Source organism: Vanessa cardui, chromosome 21 (genome assembly GCF_905220365.1).
Source record: "Vanessa cardui chromosome 21, ilVanCard2.1, whole genome shotgun sequence".
NCBI classification, from domain to species: domain Eukaryota; kingdom Metazoa; phylum Arthropoda; class Insecta; order Lepidoptera; family Nymphalidae; genus Vanessa; species Vanessa cardui.
Window position 1 is genome coordinate 7,004,392 of NC_061143.1, and position 15,645 is coordinate 7,020,036.

At 30.8% G+C, this 15,645-nt stretch overlaps 1 protein-coding gene across 2 annotated transcripts in view; it reads right to left on the bottom strand.

The window, feature by feature from the left end:
* Positions 1 to 8,600, bottom strand: part of LOC124538833 (ecdysone 20-monooxygenase) — a 33,640-nt gene extending 25,040 nt beyond the window's left edge. The window contains exon 1 of one of the 2 annotated variants that reach the window (XM_047116056.1): positions 8,376 to 8,600. In XM_047116056.1, the coding sequence (XP_046972012.1) occupies positions 8,376 to 8,426 (51 nt within the window). In that variant the 5' untranslated portion in view covers positions 8,427 to 8,600. Of the gene's footprint in view, positions 1 to 5,577; positions 5,747 to 8,375 lie in introns of those variants that run through there. The other variant, XM_047116057.1, reaches the window with a different exon arrangement.
* Positions 8,601 to 15,645: the final 7,045 nt, after the last annotated feature.

Here is a 15,645-nt window from a genome sequence, read left to right on the forward strand (position 1 = left end):
TAATCAATATATGTTACATAAACAAATGTTTTTCATGAAAACGCTAAAGTCTGCCTTCCTGTCTGTCTGTCGGTCTGGTAGTCTGTCGTTTTTTCATAACCATATGAATACATAAGCTACTTTTTATCACACATACCTTACGAAAATACTAAAAAGCAAGCGAATCTGTCAACTAATCTAATATAAATGTGGTTATTTTTTCACAGAAATAACCTACAGCAGCGTTCCTGGTAGATACGCAAACATAACTAAAAATATCGCCAATTAGTGTCTCAAAAACTTAAATAAAGTCATTAAGATAGTAGATATAAATCGTAAAATACACCTTAAAATATATCAACATGCTCGTCTTCAAAACTATTTCGATCTAACTAAATTTTTTTGGACTCATTCACAATTTATGTTAATTTATTACGTACTATAAACAAAATAACTTATTCATAAATAAAATATGTAAAAGCAAGCTAATCTATTTATTTTTATACGAAGCTAATAACGTTTTATCAATATAAAATAAATAAATAAAAAAAAAGTCCTTACTCACGCCTATAATCAGAATGTTAACATGTAATAACGATCGGTGGTAAATATAACCACACCCAATATTTGCAATTACCGGCTTAATGTGTTAAGTAGCCCCGTTACAAACACGAAAGGGTGTGGACAGTTAGACAACTTTAAAATAACCGCTATTACCTATTTATAGTACTAACAGGACTGCACCGTTGAAATACAAACCAAATAAAGGTATTAAATGTTTGTCGAATGTACATATACGGCATTCTCGTGTTTCCAGACGTTTCTGTAGCAACAACTCTTCCTAAAACTTACGTAAGAAGGGGTTATCGCCACGCCGAATAGCTGTTTCATACAATTATCTTTTATATTTTTATCTAAATAGTTTGAGTCGAAACAAAGAAGATGCCTAGGTCAAAAACCTCGTAAAATTGGGCGATGCTTGTTTGTATTCTGTGTAGATAACGTATTATAATAAAACTCAAGCCAAAACTGGTCCTACCTACCTACGAATTGGTTCAGAATTCCAGACAGACGTGCCTAAAGTAATCCGTTCTTTTAAAATAAAACGCGTGTGAACGAGCCCTTTTGTTATCCAGATCTTGTATGTTTTTTTTTATACGTAAGAAATTTGACACGCACTTGGGTATTCTAAATATATTATTATAACTTGCGTTGCATGCGGTTCCGCCTGTAATAATATAGTATCAGGAAAAAAGCTGAAAGTTAAAAAAACCATCAGATCATCACATTTTTCATTTACTTTAAGATTGCAACAACTTTTAATAATATTGATATATTTATTTACCATGACTCGGGTTTTAAAAAAATCTACAAACGATATCTTGTATAGATAAAAAGTTAAACATTGTCAACAAATATTTATTGAAAAACAACATATAAACAAATTACTCATACCCCAATAAATTTGACGCAAAACTTTTTATTAAAAGTCATCTAAGCACATAATCATAAGAGATTTAAAATACATCTAAATATCTTAATGTATAGAAATTATGTCATGTTTGAAAATTCAAGTGATTGAAATTAAATATTAATAAATTGTTTATAGCTTGTTATATGGATGAAGGTAGAATTACTTGGACCGAACAAGTCTTCCGTATTTATCGAGGCCAGTTCATACAGTTCATCTGTTTAATTAATTGCGTCTATAATGCAGTGATGCATACGCCAGTTAAATTTCAAGCATTCATGATTTTGAGATATATTCATGATATTATATTAATAGAACGTTTCCTTGATACTTGCAAGTATTGTGTTTACACACTTCATTATAACCTTTAAAGTTTTTGGATTGTTGTATTATTGTATTTATTTATTTTATGGATTACAAATCTGTACAAATCACAGTTCGAAATTAGAGGTTCGCAATCCACGATAAAGATGATTGAACGCTGTCGACATTGTTCCTTGGAATCGTAATTTCGGTTTTATAGTCAATATGTAAGTAATCCTAGTTTTGAACACTACGATCCAAATTTTTACGCTTTAGAATTTTATACAGCATAAGAAAATCCATTTTATATTCCCGTAATATTGTTAATAATGTATTCAAATAATTACGTACAATCGTCTCCAAAGTGAATTCTAAGAAAAGTTCAGTCTAGATTAACTTTATTAATATAAATTATTTCAACCCCGACGCGCTAATTATGACGGGCACCATAAATATTGTTCTGTAAATTAAGGACATCCGAAAATATTTTGATGGACATTTCAAGCCGGTATTTAATTCGTGCAGCGCGTATCTGATAATTATTTTATTTCTCGCGACAATCTGAACTTAGCTACAGCTATATACAGGCCAGCTTCCCTGCAGACTGGCGGCGGAGCCCGCGCTATTCGTTTTGTATCCCGAAGGCCGCCCAGTCCGATCGTCTCGCCACATCGGATATGTGTCACTATAACACTACGCATACGTCTCCTTCCCTTCGTATAACCTTCAGACGAGACGGGGACGCGGCATTCAAATAAAATGACGCTCTAATTTTATTCACTAAAGTAAACATTATGCATTCCTGCACTTAATTGTAGTCGAGCTTACGTAATTTTAACGTAAATAAAATGTTATTCATAAAAATAGCTCCGCCACTGATATGGCCATCCGATTAGACTGAAGCAATATTCATTTATTCGTAAACTGTAATGAGAGAAACGATAATGGGTACATTTCGTCGTAAATATTTTCACAAGTACGAGGTCGAGCACACGCTCCGATATTGAATAGCGAATAATAAACCTTGCATGTCCTTGATAGAGGTTCAAGGCGAGCCGTAGGTGCGTAGCCGCCACGAAATTTCGTATCATGAAGGTTTACGACCGGTTTGGCAATCCATTATCATACTAATAGGGTAGTTTTAGCAAGTTAACCAGTTACTGAGCAATCGATTGAACGATTGATGCAAACAAAACAGGTGGGTTGATAACGAATATGATCTGACTTGTCGGTGTTCCCGAAACAACTGACCGCGTGCTAAAAAATAACCGTTTCCATAATGGCCACATGACGAAGGCTTCCATAACACGTAAGGTAAGTCTCATACATTGTAATGTTTCAAGATTAAGATTTGTCGAGTTGAGCGTTGTTTGATAATGAACCTATATATTATTTTTTTATTACTACTACAATTTAATGCGGTATATTATACAGGGAATGGTCATTGGTGTATCATAATATAAAGTTATTTTTGCTTCTTGAATAGCGAATCGATAAAATACTTTTGTGTGCGTCTTCTAGTCATAATTACACTCGACAAGATTTTGCACACACTGATATTTGCATTCAACGATCGACCGGGATTACTATTGATTACTGTTTTTACGTTTGCACTTTTGTATAGTACTTATTATACGATACACTCTAGGTCACCATCATTTTCTTGTCTTCGTTATTTATTTGGTTTATAATAATTCAGTCCAGTGATTTCGGTTTATTTTTTACACCTTGTGTCCGAAAATCTCAATTATCTTGCGGAACCCAAATTTTTTCTAAAATAAAATTAAGCCCATGTTTCTCGAGAATAATATAGCTTTCAAATAGTGAAAGAAAATTTTAAATCGGTCCAGTAGTTTTTGAGCATATTCATTACAAACAAACAAAAAAACTTTCCTCTATAATATTGGTATAGACGAGATTTGGACATGGACATTACTAATTGCTATGTTCCTAACAACAGTGTTGCCACATTCATAATAAAAGTCTATCTAATATTACTAGAGGCTACAGTTAATGCGGCTACCTAGAACAGCTATACGCGGAAATAGTATCAGGTTATCTTCCTACCATAGCGACCCCATTTCATTCCTGTTTCACAGCTATTCGTCTGGTCAGGACTTCACGAATGTACATAACTGTTATTCTATAAACTAACAGTAAATACCTAACTGTTACTATAAAATGTACAGTTCCACGCGATCCTTTCCCCTTTTCATGGGACGAAAGGGCGTTTATTCGTCTGCAGAGCTTTTTCAATTAATACTAATATTATAAATGTGACAGTAACTTTGTTCGTCTGTCTGTAGCTCTTTCACGACCAAACCAAAGAATCCAATTGATGAAATTTGATGTGAAGTAAATTTAGACTCCAAGAATAGACATAGGATTTTGCCGAAGATCTAACAACCAACTCGATAACGCGAGCGTTGTACTACTTCATTAATTAGTAGCAACTGAATTTAGATTTTACTAAGTAAAATTAATTAAATAGTTATAATAACATTAAAGATGGCTACGATATACATATGTACGGATCGCATAGGAATAATATCATTTATTATTTTATTAATGAAGAGGCAGGCAACGTAAACTGCTTGAATTTGTTTGCTCGAAATCCTTTTTTTAGACAAAAGTTCTATTCTATTCCTAAGCTCGGTAGAAGTGGTAATGCTGTCATAATTAATAGCGCTTTTTGTAAAATTTTTATTTTTAACTTTGCAGTAATAAAGTATAAAATCAAGAATAATGTCGTCTCCTATATATGTAGATACTTACTAAACTAAACTTATATTGATTAATTATAACATATTTGTAGAGACAAAAGCAGACTTCATTTATTTATCGAAAAAAAAAAATTCACAACCGAATCCAACTCATAACTCTCATATATTTTCATCTAACTGCTATATACCGCCTCCGACGCGAGGGAGCGACCCCTCGAAGCAACCCTCTTTTAACGAATTCAATAATCATTTATTTCTATTAATGTACGTATGTTTCCAGTTTCAGTCTGCAAAAAGGTCACGTAGGATATTTTAAAATAAGAACAAATCGTCTATGTGTCAAGGTGAGTCATTTTACAGGCTTTGCGTACAGGAAATACAAGTAGATCTTATCAGTACAATAGACATGTCTATGAACTACACCATCCATATTGTTCCTTCTAACTCTAAGTTAATATTAAATATATTTTGTGCTTGTAATAAAAGAAACCGCCTTGCGTGCGTTGTATAATGTATTATTTTAAAGATTCCATTTATAAATTATATTTATTTACGATGACAGCTGTAATGATTATCTTTTATAATTTGCCTAAAAGATAATTAATATGAAAGTAATTTGTTTTGTAATTATGAAATAAATAATAATGTTTTTAAACCTAAAAATATTTTCTCGTCAAAAATATTCAATCATTGCAAAATTATTTTTGACAATTATTAAAAAATCGTTTATAACGATTCAATGACATGAATTGAAATATATAAGGTCGACAGTCTTAAAAGAAATAATACTCTATTTCGTTTAAGACTGTCGACCTTATATTTTCATGATATTAAATTCCTTGAGTATTCCAAGAAGGTTAGACGCTGCTGTAGGGCCCAACACCTGGGCAAAATTTGACATTCAAGTGGGTGGTCAAAGTGACTGTTTAGTTAGATATCAACTTACTCAATTCTTATATACGGTCACGCAAATTGAAATGGCAGTGTTTTCCGTGTATAACATATATACGCAAGTATAAACATACACATGAAATAACTACCTTATTTCGTTTCTTCATATAAAAACAATTGAACGAGTAGTTAATTGTTATTCAAACTCACCATTATTGCTTAGACCTTGGCTTGACATATATTATGGTTCTTATCCAAGGAAATGAAATAACTTCTCTAGGATACGGAAAAACTATAATTCCACATCCTGTTCCAAGGCAGCGCAGTCGCTGCGTAGATGCCGTATATATATCATTTGATTCAAACGCACACAATTTACGTCTCTCTTTACGAATATCATGATTTGCCTAAATGTATCTCTTATATTAAATATCACTTATCAATTTGCAACAAATATGTCGATTTCGTGTTTGCAACTGTTATCGTGTTGACTCTATCAGACATTACATCGATAAAAGTTTAAGTGATGTTCTAGAATTTTAAACAGAAACTAAATTGTGTCCTCTCCGTGTACCTCATGATATCGAATTAATATGATTTATATTTATACACACAGTTTCATGCATATCATGCAGAAAATGTATTAATCAGAAATAAATAAGGATTAGACTTATTTCATACAAAACTGTTACATCATTCTTAGTTTCTGATCTACTTCTGATATAAACAACAACCTAATTAAATTCAATCGTATTAATTTCATACAGATCTGGCACATATTTGCGTAAATATTGTAATAATATATTGCGTAAGGTGTAAACGAAACTATGCGTAGAAGTAATTTGAAGCTCCTTAGAAATAGCTGACACATCTTCCGGTAGTACGATGTTACAAATCCCGTGTAAACTTTAAAATATAATTGACTGTGATGCAATAACTTATAAGAATATATAACATGTCTCGGAGTATCGACGCACAACCTAAACCACGGGTTCTAGAAACAGGAAATTTGGAGGGCACATTCCTTTAACGACGTAGGTAGATGGACCAATGCAATATTCATCAACGGAGAAATTCCTAAATAGAAACGAGAACTTTGAAAATAATTACTGAAACGTATTTTAAATATTAAGAATATTAAGTGAAAATGACTATTGAATATTGGATATTATAAGATAATACATTTTCGATTTGTAAATATTTATTTCAGCCCACGATCTAGGTAGATGATATTCAATAGAATATTATTAATAAATAATATTGGCTTTTTAATTTCAAAAGAATTATTTAAGCTAAGTTTATCTTTTTCATTATTCAGTATTGTGATAATTATTCTAAATAGTAAACTAAAACTGTAATATTTACGATAATTTCTACCAAACAGCTCGTGAATTTATTTATTTTGTATTTTAATACTCGTTTCAATTTTGAAAACTTGATCTCGTTTTAAATAGTTCACGCCTCTGAGTATCGTAAAGCGCAGTTGCGAGTAATAAAATTACATTGTAACTAAGAGTCAAATCCCTGTTTACATTTCCAAATGACCGATATCATACTATTTTCAATAAAATGCTATTACACATTATGTAGAGCAAAAAATTAACCTTGAATCAGACAAGAGTAAGCGACCGTTTGAATATTAAACCGTGATGAGCGAACAAGTACTGAATATTCAACGTCTCGGTTAACTAGTCGCATGTATTGCTTCTGGTTGCTTAGGTTTTATGCACATGTCTGAATAAATTATTACGCGATAATTAAAAAGAAATGTTACAAAAATCGACCGAGTTTTCATTCGTTCAATAAACTCTAACTTTGTAGCAATATCGTTGGTACTTATCAATTAAATATCAATTAAAATGTATTAATATTTAGAGTGATATATCAAGTGTATGAAGGATCTTTGACCCCGGAAGAACGTTAGACGTACTAGAGATATTTATTGGTAAATAAATGTAATTGTACAAATTTTCCTAAGTGTTGTTTTTAGACAGAATAAAAGACAATACGATCAATAAATACGTATGCAATTCTTCGATGTCTATTATTTTTTACTCACTTACTAAATTAATAATATCTACACGAATAATACTTTTTAAATATTTTTATTAGCTGAGTCATGAATGTCGCGATCCTAAATAGATAAGAAATATCGTAAATCTTTGAATCGAATAGAAAATCCATTGTTTCACCAAAATGATATTTTAGAGTAATTTAAAAAATGTTATTGGTAAACTTTAATCCTATCGCTTGCCTGTACTATCGAAAAGGTCAGTCTACTAAAACAATTATATATATCCACAGGAAGCTATGAACTTTAAAGAAAATACATCGACCATAACCTGCTTTACGGATGAGTAGTTGACTTTTCTTAATTGTAGTTGTAAATTTATATCAATATCACATAATATTAGGACTCTGCTTTTAAAATATAACTATATTTTCAAACCATATAAAAATAAAGCGAAGGCAAAAACAAATGAAAAATACAATAATAGAGTAAATTAAAAATAAAGCGTTCGTTTTAATCAAAATTAACGCAGTGAATGCAACGTTAAAAAACAAATTTAAAGTCGCTAACTAACCACGACCGTAGTAACTTCGATCCCGAAACACGCGATAATGGTGTAACGTCTAATCAACGGATGATACACAAGAAAAATGCGTGAATAATGTATAGCTTCCACCAACACAAAAAACATTAATGTTTCATACTTTATGTACATGGATCTACTAATGTAATGCAATTTTTAATGTTACATTTTATGTACACGAAACGATATCCACATTTATTATGTTCCTTGGGTTATTTATTTTAAGTCACAGTAATTAAAATTACTCGTCAATTAAAAAGTCCGATACTAAACATGACAAATTAATATTTATTTTTTAAATATTGTGTGTCATATTTTAGTGTATAATTACTTAAAAAAAAATAAGAAACGTAAGAAATAACACCATAATTAACTCGATAAAACTTTTGACTTAGTAAAATAAACATAACTCACCCAAAAGCTTTCCACGTAATGGGAAAAAAGGAAAACTCCCGGAAGAGACATGATTGTCCATTTAAATTCACAACAAGACTGTCGGGTTATTCACGACGCGTTTTTTATTTATACACTTATTGTTTACTAACATCACAGTACATAGAAATTCCTTGACGATAGTCAGTAGTCAACGTTACAGAGCGGCGCTCAGGATTCGAGAGCTAGCAAGTTGCGACTGAGGAGTCGGCGGCACGTTTTACTCCTATATACCTAGTACCTACCTTACTACTTCTTACCGAACGCTTGATTTCACGCTCTATATCCACGAACTAATAACTGTGGATCTTGGATATCAATCGACAAACAGGACATATGTATATACGTGACTGATTGTCAGACTTTCATCGCATCGACCAATTAATATAAACTGTAAGGGCCTCGTGAAAAAATCAAAAATCAGCTCAAGGCTGTCATTAAACGCCTATTGCATTTGGAAGATCAATTGCTTGTTAACTAATAATGATCCCTTTTATTATTGATGATGTTATACCCAAGTACGACGTTATGGATCTATATATTATAGTAACTTTTTTATAAAACTTCCATAAATAATATTAAAACATAGTTTAGTATTTAAATCATTTTTACGTTACATTTTTTTCTATTGTTTTTAAATATAAGCATATTGTAATGCTTCTTTTATTTCGTTAATCTTAATAAAAAAAAAACAGTCAGTACTTTCTTTTGACTTTCACTAATGTACTTACATGTAGTAAACTTTTTTGAGCAAATTTCAACAAAAGGAAACGTCGGCTGCTATTATAATGAAGTAAAAATGACGCTTAATTCATTTATTATGTATCAATGTAATGTAAAAGTAGCGACCATAATCTATTGCTAAGATAAAAAGAAAAAGTTAGCAACTGATATTCAAATAAGTCATTAAACTTAGCTAATATTATCTGTATGAGGTACCGAGAGAAAAATATTTATATAGTTTAAATGCGGTAATAAAAAAAAACATATATATTTATGTTCTGATAAAAATGCTTACACTATGACATGAGATATTTTATTATTTTTAACAAAATCTATGTACTTCTGTTTTTATGTTACTACGTATAATATGTCATTATTTCGTTAAAAATCTTTATAATGCCAACTAAAGTTGGCGATTTATTTAACGATGTGAAATCTAGAAGGATTTATCGCAAAACTTATAGAAAAAGTAGAAAGAAAGATTTTATCAAGTTAAGCATAAATTTTATGTTCAATTAAAAAAAATAAAAAAATAACACAACATTTACAGACACCAGAAGGATGGTTTGTAGGCAACTTGTAATACCAGTTTTTTTTTATTATCCTGCTGATCCTGGCCAGGATACAATGACAAAATTATTGAATTACTATATTGTTATCACTCATTAGTAAATATGCCAATTTTGAAGTTCATCAGACTTCTTGAAGATGGTAATATAAGCACGTTAAAAGATTCCGATACATACATATACGGATCAGGCTTAATATACACCGAACGAACGGAAAATTTTCTGAGCATATTTTAAATATAAAATTAAAATCTATAGGGGTATATATAGCTCGTATATTTTGATTTGGGTGGTAAACACGTCTTTACTAATATTATAATGCGAAAGTTACTCTATTTGTTACTGAAAAACTAGTGAACCGAATTTGTGAAATGTAGTATGAAAAAAGTTTGAAGTTTTAGGATAAGACATTATTTAGGCTTATCAACTGACGATCAGCCTCTAAAAATCTAATGATTTTACTAGTTGTCTCCTTTTTACACTTAAAAAAGTAGTTGCGACTTAATTGATTCATGTTTCATTAATACAGAGATTACAGGTACATCCGGCTGTAATATACTGTTTATTTCCCTACAAAAATATAGCTACATATATTACAATATATACCATATTTAATCGTTTAAAAAAAAAAACAAATTATTCAAAGATATAACAAATTAGCAATTAATAATAATCTTTGTTGTTATTATAATAACCGCCTATAAAAATAATGATTTATTGTTATATGAATTATTTTATAGAGTACTTATAACGACTCTTATTATAAGACTTCAAAAGTTAAAATACTCAATCAATATAGATAGGGAGAAAGATTCCTTAACATTTCACTGTGTTCAGTGTAAAGTTATATGTGTAAAATATATCGCGGCCTCGTCCGCTTAAAATTCATGAAAATACTTCACGAGCTATTGTATACAGCCCTTAAGCCGAACATTACCAACTCAAATTGTGGAAAAGTCTAGCTTATGTTTGTCCTTGGGGTTTAAGCTTGCTTCGTAGCAAATTTCATCAATTTCGATTCAAAGGTTTAGCCGTTAAGAGACAGACATTTATTTTCGCATTTATAATATTAATAAAGATAACAGGCACAATAATATCTCAGTCCCCAAGGTTGATAGCGTATTGGCAATGTAAGTAATTATACAAATTTCTTTCTGACTCTAATATCTATAGGCAGTTTTAACCATTGACCATCAGATGGCCCATAGGACCGTGCGCTTAAATATGCTTCTTGCTTTCGATCTATTTAAATCTATTATATAATATTACAAATATAAAAAATAATTAAATTACTAAATTAAATCAATTTTGTATACAGTCCATTTCAGAGAAACCTTTGAGGCAATAATAGAATATTTATCAAATAAGCGGATATTAATAATTGAATAGACTAATAGAAATTTTCAACTCCGTGTATTGAATGAATATTTATAAATTGATGGGAAAAATATGATTGTTATGTCATTTCCATGCGATTAAAACCAGTATACCAAAATAGATTTCAGTCTTTCGAAGTATAATAGATATAATTATATATATATATATATATAATTAGAACTCACACTTATTGCTTTTATATGTATCGTATGTACACATACGAGTATATGTACGTTATTATAATCACTTATAATTATTTTAAGGATTTTTCGAAATTCTCTCAGAATAGAATCGAAAGCGCTGTATTGCTATCGTTACCGTATTGATACTTCGGTCACATATAGTTTGATAAAAAAGCTCTAAATAAGTCGTACCTAATAAAAATATATGATACATACACATACAGCGTATGTGTAACAATGAAATACATCCACCATACTGAGATTAACTATTCTGCAAAAAAATATTTGATTTATTATGATATTGAAAAGTAAATCAAAACTGTTGACAAGCGACATTGAATACAATAATTACTATAAGATTTTAATTTTCTGCAGAAGTAACATTTATGTAGGTATATGCATCGCCGCCGGAGGGCGACATTCGATCGCTTATTATAAAAACGTAAGAAATTAATTAATTGCGTTGCGGATTTTCGTATAATAAACTAGCAACCCGCCCCGGCTTCGCACGAGTGCAATACTCGATCTAAATATATTACAGAATGTCATTATTTATACGAAGTTCATAGCTTTTTTTCAGTAGATAATACAAACTGCTATATCTGTAATATATGCCGTTAAATCGGTAATATCTTCGAAAATATTCATTTCAATTACTTTGTGTAATTAACCGTATTGATCTAGGTATATTAAATGCACAATGTATTTAAGGAACTCAATTGAATAATAATAGTGTATTTCTTATAATCACTTTGTAAAATTTACTTCACTTTGCAAATATGTTTCTCTGCTTTATCTGTCTATAACAAAAACCGCATGAAAATCCGTTGTGTAAATTGAAATATCTAAGCAGTAAGCACACATAGGGTCAGACAGACAGCGGTAAGCGACTTTGTTTTATACTATGTAAATTTACTTTTTATGGTTCAAATAAAAGTATTTTTTAAATTAAAATAATACCTAATGTATTTGATTTGAATAAATCAGTTTGTATATAAGAGGACCATGAAGTGAGGATGGTCTTAAGCATGGACGTGGAAAGATATAGAGAAAGGGGACGACCAAAAAACGGTGGATGGATTGTGTGAAAGATGATATGGCTGGAAAGAATGTTACTTGTGAGGTGACGTCGGACAGAGAAATATGGAAGAAAAATACATGCCACGCTGACCCCAATTAAAATTGGGATATGGACAGTAGGATGATGTATATAAATGATTTTTTTTTGGTTTAAATACTTTTAAAAACCTACCGATTTATTGTATTGATGATACATCTTATCTAAATAAAATGAACTGAATCGAAATGGAATCAATCGAAACTGCATAGTGAACGTCCTTTTTAGCCAATAATATACAAAGAAAATCATGGATCATTAAGATGCTAAGTTAAGGGTACTTCATGGATACAAGGTAAGTTTACTCACTGCAATGGAACTACCATTACCATACCACCTTTGGACTAGAGCACGTAAACGTTATACGATGACTGTGAGACAAACCAGAACAAGCAACCTCGACTTTTCAAGAGTTTGTGTTTGTAATAAACTAACTGCCAGTCCCGAATTCGCTCGGGTAGAATAAGGATTCAAGTGGCACTATTATTCAGTGATATTTATTTATTTAAAGACTTTATCGACCACTACCAAGTAAATGGAACCAAAGGCGGACTTAATGCCTGAGGGCTTTCTCTGCCTTTAGGTCATATTATGAAGGCGGTATTGCCAATACATGTAGATATAGATACAAACTACATTACGGATGCACATTTTAAGTTACTTTATAGTCTATATTCGTCTTGAAAATATAAATATCAATGAAAATTATTGCATATTTAAAGATGTGCATTTTAAAATGAAACCGAAATAAACACACCAAACTTGCATATTGTACAACAATTAACATTTTTGTTTCGATTTTCAAAAGTAGAGGTAGTAAAAATTTATATAATATTAATCTTTGATGAACATTAACAAAAACAAAACTATGACGAATATACTCATTATATAGTTTTAAGTTAGAAACAATTTATTAGCAATAAAAGTGGAAAGAAGATCGGTATTGAGCCTAGTGATGCGAATACGCATATGCTTTTACAGTTATGTAAATAGTTGATTACCATGATTATCGATTACTACGAGATTTTTTTATATTCTTGAATTATTTATTCGTTTAATGAAATAAAAATATCGACTGATACTTTTGTATATATTGATATATCTACTTTGTAATGTAATGTCTATTCGTAACGATATATTCGATTTTTTAGAAATGGTTTACCTGCCATTGACTTATAATTATTTTCTCAGATAGTGAACAATATATGATACGTTTTTACAATACTTTCAAACCTCTGAAAAATGAGAAGAAATATTATCTTAAAAATAAACTAAATTGTAAGGAACATTCGAATGTAAAAAGTACTAGCGATGTATGTTCATTGTTAACAACACTGCTTCAAGAATGAACATAATCCATTCTTTCGACAACTATCCTTAGTTTTAAGGTCTTCCAAATCAATAGTATTTTTTGGTATTTATATTTAATTTATTATTTTCATTTATTCTTTCAATATATTAATTGTGTTATTGTTTATGGGATTTACTAACAACAATAAAGTTGTCGTTATATATAACTGATTATATTGCTTATTTAGAAATGTATGTCATTCTTAAGGTTAGAGGACGGACTTCGTATGTTTTTGTAGTACTCGATAATGATGATGATGATATCCTACTGAACAATTACGGTTAAGATGGTCAATTTCAAAAGCGAGAGATTCTTAAGGTTTTGTATATTATATTATACAAAACATTAAGGATTCATCGCTTTTAATTGATTAATGTTTTGTGTATTAAATTATACAAAACATTAAGAATGAAACCATGGAGCACTTATATGATTTAGAAAGCGACACAACAGAAAAACCTTCAGAGACGAGTTGAGCTTACAGTTTTTTCGTAGCGCGGTGTAAAGGTTAATGAATGATGAATATTTAAGAGATCCAAAATTAATCTATCTTCCTATTACTCTAAATCTAAAATATTAAACACAATCAAAGTGACAATCATTATTGGACATTCTAAATATAACAAAAAAAGAACAGGATATTAGAATTGGCAATCATGGTAAACCTTTATTATTTATATTAAACTTGTATTTTTTTTCTATGAGGCCGTATTCTTGAAACTTCCCCTACTGCATTTTTCGTTGGGTAATATACTTCTGTATAAACACATCACGTTACGGACTAGATCCAAAAATTAGTCTAGACACATCGCAAAGCCTATAATGAGTGTGACCACAGCCCGAGAACATCTGCAACATATAATATAAGGAAAATGTTCTATTTATAAGCGCATGAAGATGCAGAGTGATCCATTAAACTGGTAAAACTGATGCCATCACGGGAGCATAGTGACTTTCCAATAATGAGATGAGCCTTAGGGCAATATCACCTCTCTTTCTCCCGGTATGAGTCAACGAATCATCGCCCCTGTTCAGGATGGAAAAGAAGACTGACAGAAATTCCACCACCAACCTGCCAAACCAAGTGTCTTAGCGAGAGATTAGACGCGTCCCTAAAAAATGACGCAACAAATTTTTTCACCATTTTACGAATTTTAGGATTTGCGCCCCATAAGTTACGGACTAGATCCAAAAATTAGTCTAGCCACTTGTGGCATATAATATAAATTATACACGCTTAGTAGTATTCCCATTTCTCGAATAATCTATATATAAGCAAAATCAAAACCGTAAAATACATTTTATAACTGATTTCCTATTTGGTACCTACTGCCGAGCTATGCTAAAAAAATGGTAATAAGACTGAAATTATCAATAATGACTGATCACTTACTTGATCACCCATTCATCAGATATTCTACCCCTATACAGAATAGTAGTATCAGTATTGTTGTCCGGTTTGAATAGTGAGTAAACCAGTGTAACTGCAAGCACGAGGGATATAAGATCTTAGTTATCAAGGTGGTGTTGGCATGTGCGATGTAAGAAATGCTTAATATTGCTTACAACGCCATTGCCTATGGACGGTTGTGACAACTTACCACATACGTATGGTATGTGGTAAGTGGTCACAACCTTTCGAAATTCATAAAACTTTCGAATTGCAACCACTGAACGAATATCTACTAGTAAAAAATAATGTAGGAAAGATTATCTCATTTACATCACTAATTTTAACATGTCATTATGTATTGTGTACAAGTATGTAGATTTTATGTATAAAACGCCAATGACATGATTGCAAATATTATGTAAATTAAATTTAAATATGTCAAATCGGTTAGCATAAAATATTTCTATTCATATGGAAAAACCTTAGCTATTTCTGTTCCTATCACAAGTATGTGTTTACTCTCAGACTATAATTGCCTAG